At 30.9% G+C, this 13,474-nt stretch overlaps 1 protein-coding gene across 1 annotated transcript; it reads left to right on the forward strand.

The window, feature by feature from the left end:
- The first annotated feature begins 709 nt into the window (after nt 1-709).
- LOC131662347 (uncharacterized) lies at nt 710-3,720 on the forward strand. The gene is made up of 6 exons (XM_058932112.1): nt 710-1,259; nt 2,059-2,170; nt 2,270-2,441; nt 2,532-2,713; nt 3,104-3,247; nt 3,398-3,720. The coding sequence occupies exons 1-5, from the start codon at nt 832-834 to the stop codon at nt 3,227-3,229; spliced, it is 1,020 nt and encodes a 339-aa protein (XP_058788095.1). The 5' UTR covers nt 710-831; the 3' UTR covers nt 3,230-3,247; nt 3,398-3,720.
- The last annotated feature ends 9,754 nt before the right edge of the window (nt 3,721-13,474 follow it).

The following is a 13,474-nucleotide window of genomic DNA, read 5'->3' on the forward strand; positions in this document are numbered from 1 at the left end:
TTTTCTTTTTATAGTTCAAGGTTACATTACCGTCAATTTATTTTTACAAATATATATTAAATCAGTTTTTTAACAGCTTCACTATTTTATTTATTTCATGTTTTAATGGTTTTGATTATACTTTTTTTCTATTCATTTATATTAGTAGTTCTACTTTTTAATTATTGTTTCTTTTTAGTCTTCCTCTCCATCTTTGTGCTTATCTTATCATAATATTTTCTTTAAAATTCAAATAAACTCTAACTATTTAACTATTGCTAATTAAAATGCTCATTATCAAAATAATTGTGGCATAATATCTGTCATTTGATGATAATCAATCATGTTGTTTTACTAAATATAATACTCTTTAAAAATATATATTATAACTTCTTTTAAAATATATTTTTTCACGAATATTTTTTCTCTTGGATGCTGTTAAATTTTATATAATTACCTATTTAATATAAACAACAATCTATTTTTAAAAAATATATATCTTAAAAACATAATTATACATGAAAAACGAATTCGCGTGACATACCAGAACCCGTGCGACCGCACGGGTTTGTTACTAGTTATATTAAAAATAAAAGCTGAACTGACGGTTCGATGGAGTGTCTATCTTCAAGAAAGACGAGGTGGCAGCCTAGGATTAATCATTTCACAAGAATTCCATCACTATCAACTTTTCACTTTTAAATTAAATTAAAAAAAAAAGCAACAACAAAAAGAGAAACAGAAATAGAGAAAGAGAGAAAAAACGACAACCAGAGAGACAGAAAGAGAGAGAGAGAAAAGAGAGTCCGTTAATTTCAGTTTAAAAAAAAAACAGAGAAGAAAATTTCCACAATGGTAGTTTCAGACGAAGAAGTATCCGAAGCAATACACTCACTGTTCCGAGAAACAAACCCTAGAACCAGAACTTTCACCACATTGAACCAAGTGGTTCACGAGCTTCAATCCAAACTCGGTCACGATCTTACCCATAAGCTTGATTTCATTACCTCTCAGATCAATCTCCTTTTCGCTTCTCAACAACCACCTCCGCAAGTTCCGTGTAGGCAGTTACAACATCCGCAACAACCTCCACCACCGCAACAGCAACTTCAACAAACTCAACAAACTCAACAACTTTGTTTCTCTAATAAAGACCGTTTTGCCCTTCACCAAAACCCTAATCCCTATTCTGATTCGGTGTTTCGTAACAACCCTGTTGCTGTTTCTGCCGCTGGTGGTGATGCTACTGTTGCTCAGCCCAATGTGGTTCCCAAGGACAGGTTAGGTTTTTAATTATTTTTAATTTTTTAAATAAATATTATTTTTTTTGGTAATAATTTTTTTTAAATATTCTGAAATGGTTGCATGAATAGGAAATGAAACAGGATTTGATTAACTAAGTGTTTAATTAATAAATAATGCAGTTAAACTGATTTTCTTTTTTGTAAATTGTAATCGAGGGAATTTTATTTTGTTGTTAGGGTTTAAAAGGGGAAAATGAAATATTCGGAAGATGAGTTTTGATATGGTATGAAATATGAATCAGATCTATTGAGTGATGCTAGGTTGTTTTAGTTCTAGGAGTGATTGATTGATTTCCTAAATGGATGAAATTAGGTTAGAAATTTATGCTAAGATGGACGATACTTTTGGCTTTTAATTATTAGTTATATAATGTTTTAAGAGCTTGTTTGTTTTGTATCTTTGTATGAATATGATATGATATGATCTTTTCTGTTTGCAATGATGTTTGGTCATGTAAAGTAATTATGTGTATGTTTGGTTTCACGGTTGGAACACTTAGAATTGATTTTGGATGTGTAGAATTGATTCTGACTTGTTTGGTTGCTCTCGAGCAGAATTGATTCTACTTTTTTGTTTGCAATGATGTTTGGTTGCTCTAGGATTTGTAGTTTTTGAGTTTAAATGTGATTTTCACACTAAAATTTACTGTTCAACTCACTTTTGCTAGAATTTATCCAAACATAAAACACTTTACCTTCAACTTACTTTTAGCCATAATCAATCTTACAGAATCAATTAACTCAGGATCAAGTTTGTTGTGTCTTTGTCTTGCAGTACTCAACCTAAGCCAAAGAGAAGAGGTGGTCCAGGAGGTCTCAACAAACTTTGTGGGATTTCGCCGGAACTTCAGGTCATTGTTGGCCAGCCGTCAATGACGAGGACTGAGGTTTGTTTTAATACTTTTGAAATTTGTTATTCACTTGCCATATTTCAATACAGTTTCCGCTTTCGGAAAGATTTATAATTCGTGGAAGGAATGGTTTAGATTGTGAAGCAACTGTGGGCGTACATAAAGAAAAACAATCTCCAAGATCCTAGCAATAAAAGGAAGATAATTTGCAACAATGAGCTGCGTATGGTGTTTGAGACTGACTGTACTGATATGTTCAAGATGAATAAGTTGCTGGCTAAACACATAATCACCCTTGAACCAACCAGTAGGTGTCTCGGTTATTTTGGTAATATATTTTTTTACAAAATTGTGGTTTAATGCATTGCTTGATTTCTTCATGCTTTGTAACTTTCAGAGAAGCCTGCCCCGAAGAAACAGAAGGTAGAAATGGAGTTGGGAGCAAGAAGTGCCGAACCTACTCCTTCTGTAATTATTTCTGATTCACTTGCTAACTTTTTTGGCGTTACTGGACGGGAGATGCTACAGACAGAGGTTCTGAAACGTATCTGGGAGTACATAAAGGTCAATCATCTAGAGGTAAGCAACCAAGTTTAGATTTATGCCAAGTTCATGCTCAATGGCGTTCAAGCTTCTACGACAATAAACACTTGAACGCAAATATTAGGCACATAAGTAAGTTACCACACTTCGACGATGAACCACTTGAATGCAAATATTTGGCACATATGTAAGTTACCATATTTTATGCAAGCAAAAACAGACAGGTATTCAAGCTTCTACGACAATGAACACTTGAACGCAAATATGATTCTAGCAGTTTATTGGAAATATGAGCACACATCTGATTTTCACTGAGTTGTTTAGAAAGGAAAAAAGATTTTGCTCATATGAATAACAATTATGTATGGGTAAACTTTTGTTGAAACGTAACTTGTTCACTTAAATGTCCCTTAAATATACTTGCAGGATCCTGTTAATCCTTTGGCAATAATGTGTGATGCAAAGCTTAAGGAGATCTTTGGCTGTGAAAGCATTTCAGCATTGGGGATACCTGAAGTTTTGGGCCGTCATCATATTTTTAGGAGATCATGATTCTGACAACATTCTATGGTTAGTACATTTTAGATATGCAATGTTTTCCGTAAACACTGTAGTGCTCTTCTTTTCGAAACCTCTTCCGAGTTTCAGTGAACCTACTCTCTTCGAATAATGTAGATCTTATTTAACTTTGGTTGAAGTGATATTGGTTTTTGGTTGCAGTGACAGATTGCGTGATGTTAATTCAAGTATAGTACAAGCTGATCTTGACTGCATGTTGATATGGTTCTGTAATTTATAACTAATTAGACCGAGTCGTGTTTAGTTTATGTTGATATCTGATAACTTACTAGTAGAAGGAAGATGTTATAGTGACTGTGGTTTTTGTCTAACTTGGCACTTAGGTTAGAGTGACCTGTTGGTATTCTGAAATATATATGTAAAATGCTGACAATAGGAAAGAAAATGATGTATCCTTGAATCATGACTATATGCTATTATTAATATGTAGTTAAAGTTAATGAAGATGCAGTTTGCTAGATGTACAGATTAGATTTTGGTTTAACTAAGATTTAGTTTCTGCTTGTGGCATCTTTCCTTAATAACAAATATGATTTTATTCAAAAGAACCCATAGTTTACTTAACCAAATTTGTCTGAATTTAAAAGAGGTTTTGAATGATGTGCATTTATCTTTTATATGGCAACAGATATGTTCTGTTTATTAATTTAAAACAATTTTCACTCTCCTTTTTGGTTATTTATGGATGGGTGACACTTTAAAAAGTTTGTTTCAAATCTAGATAGATAGTTGTTTTCATATGCATATTTGCCATATAAACTAGAAATAATATATGGGTTAAATTGTGTTTTATTCAAAGGAATCTATTAACAATATATAAAAGTTAAAGTACTTGAAAATTCCACGTATATCCTAATTGAGTTTAAGCTAAACTAATCTAATAATTAAGGGTAAATTAGTCTATTTGTTAAATACTTAAATGTGCTTGATTTGGTATTAATGACTGCTGATGTGTCAATCCCTCATTATTTTCTTACAAATAAGACATTTATTTTAATACACAAGAAGCTGGAAAGACATAATATTGGATATCAAATTTCACCTTGAGAAATGAAAAGCCACTTTCCAGTTTTCTAAAAAGTCACTTTCCAACTTTTTATTTGGGAAAATGAAAAGAATGCACCGTTTGAATGTGAAAACAGAAAACCCTAAACCATTCATTATTATATATATTATCTTTCTCCACAAACTACCATCTCACTAAATAAGCCAAAACTCTTTCTCTTCCACCCTTCCCAAGATTCATTCAATCTCTTTCTTCTCTACGATTTCAACCTCCAACCATCTTCTTCTTAAATCTTCTCCATTTTTAGTTTCCCTCTGTTTCTTCATCATCACATTCTTAGCTTCCCATATTCCGATTTGTTTTTTGGATTTTAAGGCACTGATTAGGGAGCGTTGTGGTTGTTCCATCTTCGTCGGCTTATAACTGATGGAGTCAGAAGGCTTGATGAAGGTGATGGTGAGATGTTAGAATTGTCGGTGTTTGAGTTACAGGTTTTATAACAGGGATTTGATCGTTTGGGTTTTAAATTTTGCTTTCAGAAGAGGATCCTCAGTTAAGGATGAAGGTTGAACCTACTTTACGTTTTGTGTTTTGTCTATTATGTTTTGTGTCCACTGCATTGGACAGAAAGAAGAAGTGAAGATTGTTAGACTGATAGCTAAAAATAGCGTTGAAGAGAAAATTTTAATGTTGCAAGAGGAAAAGAAAGAAATAACTAGACGAAGATCTGGAAGGAGATCAAAGGATGTTGTTGGTATGGGCATAGAGGATCTCCGTTTTGTTTTAGGAGAATAGAGATGGTTTACATATAGGCAATGTAAATTATTTTCTGTTTGAGTCTCTCAAACTTTTGTTTTGGTAGCTTTACATTTCTGGAAAAAAATATTAGTTGGCCTACTTTTTTTGAGCCAGAAGTGTTATCGTTGTTTTTCATACTTTTTGATAGATTCAAATGCTGACAATTGAAAGGAAATCAAAGGATCAATGTTTTTGTATTCATCCACCTCTAAGACCAATCTATATTTTTTACATGTATTTTTTCCAGTGCAAAGTCTCTAAGCGCTAAATAAATCCTCTCCTTCATTTTGAATTACTATGTATAGGTTAAAATAATAACTATTATTTTCAATTGGCTTACTTGAAAAGGTTAGATAACTTATGGTCAGCTTCCTTCGATTGATCCGAATATGACGACAATTTTGATTTGTGTTTATCGGAATGTTGACAAGAGCTCTTTTATTAATAAGATTATTAGATCTGATGTTGATGTACAGTCATATGCTTTTACAACTAAGTCACTTTTGTGGATCATACATATTAAAGTATCATGATACATGAAATTGGAGATGGATTAGAAGTTTCATCCTTTCAGAAAGATGGAGCATTTTTTTCAATGTTCTTGCTTTTGGACTTTAATATGTTAGGAAATCATGTTTGTATGACTTAGTGAGTTCTGTTTCTTTTCATGGAGAAGAAGATGAAATCAGAGAGAGATGTGTTTCTTTATAATAAAATTGCTTTGTTTCTTTTCAGTTTTGTCTTCTGTTCAATTTTATCATGTTTTTGCACTTGAGAATAACCTTAACATTGATGCATTATAATTATAGCAGTTCAATTATAGGATTTCTTTTTTTTTTTGTAGAAATCATAGGATTGGTTTGATCACTTATTACAGATGAATCGATTTGCTTCATAGCAGTTCAATTATAATTAGTCTCCTTTTATAATTACCGGATATAATTATAGAATAAATTTATGCCATAATTGTAATTACATAATTATAATTACTCTCTTTTTATTTTTTATTTTTGTAATATGTCTATACCTTTTTAATCAAGATTTGTTTTTTAATATCTAAATGCATTGTAATAAATTTATATATTTTGTATTCTAAATTTATAAGCAAAATATTTAATTTTGTTACAATATCAAATGTTTATAATTAGATTTTCGCTGTTTATATTAGCACATCTATATAATACTTATTTTATTTTAATTAATATTTTTTTCAAAATCCTTATTTTTATATGTTAAAACTTTTTTTCCTCAAAATGATTTATTTTCTCTACCTTAAAATTCCCACGTTATACTTTTTCTATGCATAAATCAATCACTTTATGATATTTGTACATATCCCTTATTACTACAATAAATATTTTATTCATTTATTGAGGAAATTTAAATTTTTTTATATAGCATTTTTAAAAAAATAATAAATGTAAATTACCATATTTATAAATAATTCACTTAATTTTCAATGCAAATTTAAATAAATAATAATATAATAATGGTCAAATTATCACTTAATAAATGCAAATTCTCAATGTAGTTTTTTAAGTTTCAATTTCAATTTCAATTTTTAATAGTTTAGATCTTAAATGCAATTAAATTATAACAACTATAATAAAGGTTAAAATATCATTTAATATTGTAATTACAATTTATTACTTATTTATTTTAATGTGATATTTTTATAACATATATTGGTCCTTAGGTTTTTAATACTACAAATTAGTTTTGTTTTAATCATTTATACAAATTTAAAATTAGAGATTCTTTTTTCGAAATAAAATATAATTTTTTAATGTGAGGATTTTTATGAGAAAATTAATAAGAATATGAAACACGTTTAAATTAAAAACATTACCATCTATTTTAAAAAGTTTGGCCTCAATTAATGAACCAATTTATAAATTATAGTTGGTGTCCACTTTTAAATATTAAATTATAAAATTTAACATTTTTTAATCTTCTAAGTTATAAAAATACTAAAACAAAATAAAAATTTTAAACTAAATTTTTATAATATAGAAGTTAAAAAATTATTTTATCATAAATTAAAAGTAAGTGTTACTTTATTTTTAATGTATATTGTTGATCCAATTTTTTTAAAACGACATTCTTTTTAAATACGGGAAAAGATGTATCTTGGATATAAACATTTTTATAAACGAAAAAAGATCTATTTTTGATGCAAATATTTTTATAAAGGGAAAAAATTATTGTTGATACAAATATTTTTAAATTAATGATTAGGTTACGAATATTTTCAAATAAGTTACAAATATTTTATAAATTTGAATAAATTACAAATATTTTATATTTTATAAATGGAGAAAAGTTTACTGTTAACTTATTTTATAAACGGAAATAAATTATAAATATTTTATAAAAGGGGAAATACTATTGTTGATACACTTATATTAATAAAGGGAAATAAGTTACAAATATTTTAATAAATTAGAAAAAAAATATTGTTGCTACAATTATATTTATAAGCTGGATTAAGTTTTAAGTATTTTTATAACCGGGAAAAAAAGCTATTGTTGATACAATTGATTTTATAAAAGGGAATAAATTACAAATATTTTTATAAACGAAAAAAAGTAAAAGTCTAATGTTGATACAGTTGATTTTATAAACCGGAATAAATTACAAATATTTGTATAAACGGGAATAGCCAACTATTGATACAATTGATTTAATAAACGGGAATAAGTTACATATATTGTTAATAGACGAAAATAAATCTATTGTTGATACAAATATTTTTATAAACGGGAATAAGCTACAAATATTTTTATAAACAAAAATAGTTTATTGTTGATACAATTTTTTTTATAAATGAAAAAAGACTATTGTTGATACAATTATTTTTATAAACGAAAATAAATTGCAAATAACTTTATAAACGGGAAAAATCTACTATTAATACAATTATATTTATAAACGTGAATAAGTTAAAAATATTTTTATAAATGCGAAAAAGTATATTGGTGATACAATTATTTTTATAAACGGAAACAAGTTACAAATATTTTAATAAACAAGAAAAATCTACTAATAATTTTTATAAAATTATTTTACCCAGCGTTTGATCAAATAAGTGTTTTTATAAACGGGTTCTAAGTATTTTTATATTGGATCAAATAAGTATAAGTATAGTGTTCTTATATTACTTTAATCAATGCAAGGTTGCTACATATTTTTTTGTTTATATTTGTGATTATGTCAATGTTTATGATCCGTAAAACAAATTTAAAAACTGACAAATGACATATTGCGACGTGTAATTATTGTTTTAGTTAAAGAGCTAAAATTTGGATCTATTATTAGCTCTTACATCGTTAACTATTATTTAACATACTACATGTTTAATTTTTATTCCGATAGTCATCCAATTAATATGTGTATTATTTAAATATATATACGGAATAACTTTATAAGATAGATCTTATCCAGGTAATATTAAATCCAAACGGCCCCGTGCGATAGCACGGGTATCCCGCTAGTTTCTCAATATGTGGTGTCTCACAAGTGTCTCTGCCATTGCAATTTGCAATGAGGATTTTTTTTAATATTGACACTACAATGACAATTTTTAATTTTACATGGGTCGTATTTGCTATAATATTTCTTAGGGAAATATTCAATTCATCATATATAAAAGTTTTAAAAAATCTATAATATATATATTCATTACCGTATGATTTGCAAAATATTTATTTCATATAGTTAAACAGGGCATCACATTAACTCAAATAACATAAATATTCTCATATATGATTTACTTGATTAAAATATAAAACTAAACATAATAATTTGAAAAACATGAATCTCAACCTGGATGTCACAATACCGAATCCTTATTACAATCCAAACAAACTAGTTGATTAGACAAATCATCATACATACCGAATCTTTATTACAACTACAATCCAAACAAACTAGTTGATTAGACAAATCATCATACATACTGAATCTTTATTACAACTCAAACATACTAGTTGGCTCACAAATCATCATACATAAACACAAAAGAAAACTAATGAAATGGTCATCCTTAATAAAAGTACTGTGATTATTTCTTAGTCTCAGCCTGAGGATATCCTGCACATGATTTACATTGTAGAAACATAGAAATAAAGGGGAGAAAATATATTCTACAAAGTACAAGGTATAATAAAAGCAAAAGGTAGCATAATTCATTACACACAATAAACATTATAATCGTCCGACACATACCAAGTCACAAAACATTACACAGCATTATACAATGTTACACAATCTATACATGAATGATTATGCAATGCACTCTAGCCTCTACTCCATATGCATGTGGTACCATTAACAAAACTCATGATATATTCTGAAAGTACATGTGAGCTACATTCTATACCAAAACACTCTTCAAGAACGTTATAGTTTAGGAGTACAGGTAAGCTACGTTCCGCACTCCAACACTCTCGCTAAACTCAACACTTTAGAAGTACATGAGAGCTACGTTCGTACTACAATACTCTCACTACACTCTAATCTAGGAGTACATGCGAGCTACGTCTATACTACAACTCTCTCTAGACTCAATCGTCTAGGAGTATATGCGAGCTACGTCTGTACTACAACATGTTCTCTAGACACGAACCTACTCCCACTCTAGTATGATGCATGATCAAACATACATGAATTCCTACCGAACCTCCTTCCTCTTTTTAACACACTTATGTTATTTCTACATTAAGGCTTCGCCAAAATTTATCGAATCTGCATTGCCACATTTTGGCTTTACAATAGTTTACCAAACATTAGATCTGTGTCCCACTTTTGATCACAAACAAACAACATGCATACAAGCCCTGTAATTCTTAATATAGGATAAATCTTTGGAGTAGCTTTCCAAAGCAAGTGACCCCGTCTCAATCAGAGTTATCGAACTCAAGATATGACGAAAACAAGATTCGAAACATAATTTGCCTTCATCATTTGAGTCGCATAACTCATGATTCTACTCATGGAAAACATAACTGAAGTTCTGCTAAAATTTTACTTTGTGATTTGAATCACAGATCTCATGATTAGAATCATGACAGCTGTGACTTGAATCATGGTAAAAAAATGCAAAATTTACCCATTAATTCGAATAACAAACCCCTTGATTCGAATCAAGCAACCAAAATCTAGAATTTTCACAGCAGTTCAACATACAAGCCTCAAATATCATACATATTCATCCTACATCAATATGGTATCAATAAAACATAATCAAAATCATCATATCACAAAAAATACATGCTATCTTAATCAACAATCATACAAAATCACAACAATCAAGCATCAAAACAAGGATCATACAAACTATAATTACCCAAATCCCACATGTAACCCTTAATCTCGGTCTAATCCAAGATCAAACCTAAAGAGATCTACCATACAAGAGACGGTTCCCTGAGTGTTTTTCTTTCAAAGTAAATGTTTTTTTTTGTTTCTCTCCTCTCTCTCTCTCTCCATCCCTTCCTTTTCTCTATTTCACTCTTTTCTCTGCTTAATAATCAGATTTTTAATTTGTATTCACCCCCAATAACTTTTGTCTTTCTAACTCATGTTCCTTATTATCTCTAAAATTTTCTTATTTAATAATTAATTCCCAATAATTTATAATAATAATAATAAGATAATAAAATCATAAAAATATAATGAAATTGAAATAGTAATAGAAATAATATTCTAATTATCTTGGGGTGTTACACTATGTATCTAAATGAAATCCTGGAGTAAGTCAAGAGATATAATATGCATTTAAACTCAATTAAGTGCACTTTTAACGTACATGCAAGTACATTATTGGGATTCATGTTAATTAGGAAAGGAGTAGAGGCAAACCATGACAAATGGTGAACCAACATCAACACGAGGATCCCATCTAAGATCAAAGTGATTCAACAACTAACTGGGCACTTCGTCATCCTAGCATGTTTTATTTCCTGTGCAGGCGACAAGGCAATCCACTTATTTTTCACTTTAAAGAAAAAGAAAAGGTTTGAATGGAAGAATAAATGTGAATAAGCTTTTTCCAAACTGAAGACTTTTCTCGCAACAACACCCATATTGACACGCCCAGGGGTGGGCACACCTCTATATTTATACCTATCAGTTACTGACCAGTTGATGAGCTATGTGCGTGTGCAAGAATTATTTTATCAACCTATATATTTCGTGAGGAAAGTGTTGAAGGGAATTGAGGCTATATATAAAAGATTGAGAGGCTCTCCCTGGCGGTCCTAATAACTGCAAGGAAGCTTATACCATATTTTCAAGGGCATCGGGTCATGGTAAAAACAGACTACCCCATTAAAAAAGTACTGAATAAGCCATATATAACTGGGAGAATGGTGTCTTGGGCCATCGAATTATTTGAATATGATATCCAATACATACCCCTAGTAAGTATAAGGTCTAAGGTGCTAGATGGCTTTTTAGTAGAGCTTAGTCTGCCCTCAGGCTACTAGATCACCCATACATGGACTTTATCCATAGACAACACCTTAAACATGAAGGGAAACAACACATGGATAGTATTGGAGGGGGTTTACGTCCTCATGGTCAAGAAATATCTAAAGTTTGAATTCAAGGTCATCAACAATCAAGTCGAATATGAAGCTCTCATCACCGACATGATCCTCACCCTAGAATATCTTAAAGAAGCCATAACTTATCAGATATCTTGAAAAGGTATGCCATTTGTGTGAATGTTTTAAAACCTTTGAGTTAACATATGTGTCCAGGGAACAAAATTCTAAGTTTGATCTTCTCTCCAAGCTCACTAACACAAAAAAAGTCAGACATAATTGCACTGGGATCCAATAAACACTCGTTGTCTCTAACATTTAGGCGAAAGAAATCAACACTCTTTAAATTTATCAAACCACAAGTTGGAAGGCGCCCATAATACGCTAGTGGGGAGAAAATGAACTCTCTCCAAAAGATATGGAAACGAATAAGGTACGAAATTAGGTAACCAAGTACATAATGGTATTTGAGAAAATCTACAAAATGGGAAAAACCTTTCCTATTTAGAGATGTTTAGGGGAGAGCGAGATTGACTTGGTCTTCTTGGAGGTTCATCTTGTGAGGGCAAGGTGTAGTTTTCATGATGTCAAAACATTGTGAATCAACTACAACTTAAGTGGAATCATAGAAATCGAGCGAATGCAACCAAAACAAGCACTTTTGGCCACAAGACACCAATAGGTCGACTCACACACAATATAGGTCGACCTACTGCAAGCCCTTTGTGAAGGAATTCAGGTAAAAGCTGAATGCGTCGATGCATTGCTTCCTTAGGTCGACGCATTGGTATTTTGAGGAACTCACGGGAATGCGCACGCCGACCCTTCAGGTCGACGCATCAAATTTTGGTTACTCAAGTGCAAAAACAGAATGCGTCGACGCATTGCTTCCTTAGGTCGACGCATGGTAGTTTGAGGAACTCACGGGAATGCGCACGCCGACCCTTCAGGTCGACGCAAGTGTCACACATTGCTCATCTTCAGGTACAACACACTAAATAGGTCGACCTATGCAGAGAGCAGGTCGACCTGTCGCTAATAAATTTGGTTTTCTGCTGTTTTCATTTTGGCCTATGCATTGTATGTGGTATAAATACTCAAGTGATCATTCTCAAGCATTTTCAACAAGAAACGTGAAAGATAGACTCAGCTTCTTCTCATCTTCAACCTTTCGCTTATTGATCGAGAATCACACATAATCATCTTTCTCGATCGAAGTAAGGAACGTGTGTTGATAAGGTTCGACGGTAGATATTTGTCTTGTTCGAGATTCGACGGTAGACATTCATCTTGTTCGAGTGAAGATTGTTGAGGGTGTTTCTTGTATAAAACCTTAGGTTTTTTCCTTCTTCATCAAAGATTTTGTTTGAAGGTTTTTGACGATCGATTCGCTTTGGTAATCAATTCAGCCGTGCATAAGGGATTGAGGGATTGAAGATCCGCTCAACAAACTTGCTACAACCGGAGGATTGAGAAAGGAATGATCGGGGTCTTGATCGGTGAAGATCATAGACATTGACTTGATTCAACTTGAATCAAGGGGAGGATCGAATTGTATTCAATTTTACTGCATGTGTGTAGTTGGTGATTGGTACTTTCTATCCTTGTTAAACATTTTGCAATCTAATAAAACTTTCCTAATTTCATTTGAAATTAGGGGCAGACGTACTCCTGCGAGGACGATAGAGGAACTGCCTAAACAAATATCGTGTTCCTTATCGTTTTTACTTTATCTTGTTTTCCTTTGTTTTCGTTTATTTCCATTGTTGAACAAAAACTAAGGTTAGGTAAAATATCGATCACCAAGTGTTCGATAAAATTACTCAATCAAATTTTTGTTCAAATTTTAGTGAAAACGCTCATTGT

The sequence above is a fragment of the Vicia villosa genome, linkage group LG3 (assembly GCF_029867415.1).
Source record: "Vicia villosa cultivar HV-30 ecotype Madison, WI linkage group LG3, Vvil1.0, whole genome shotgun sequence".
Classification (NCBI taxonomy): domain Eukaryota; kingdom Viridiplantae; phylum Streptophyta; class Magnoliopsida; order Fabales; family Fabaceae; genus Vicia; species Vicia villosa.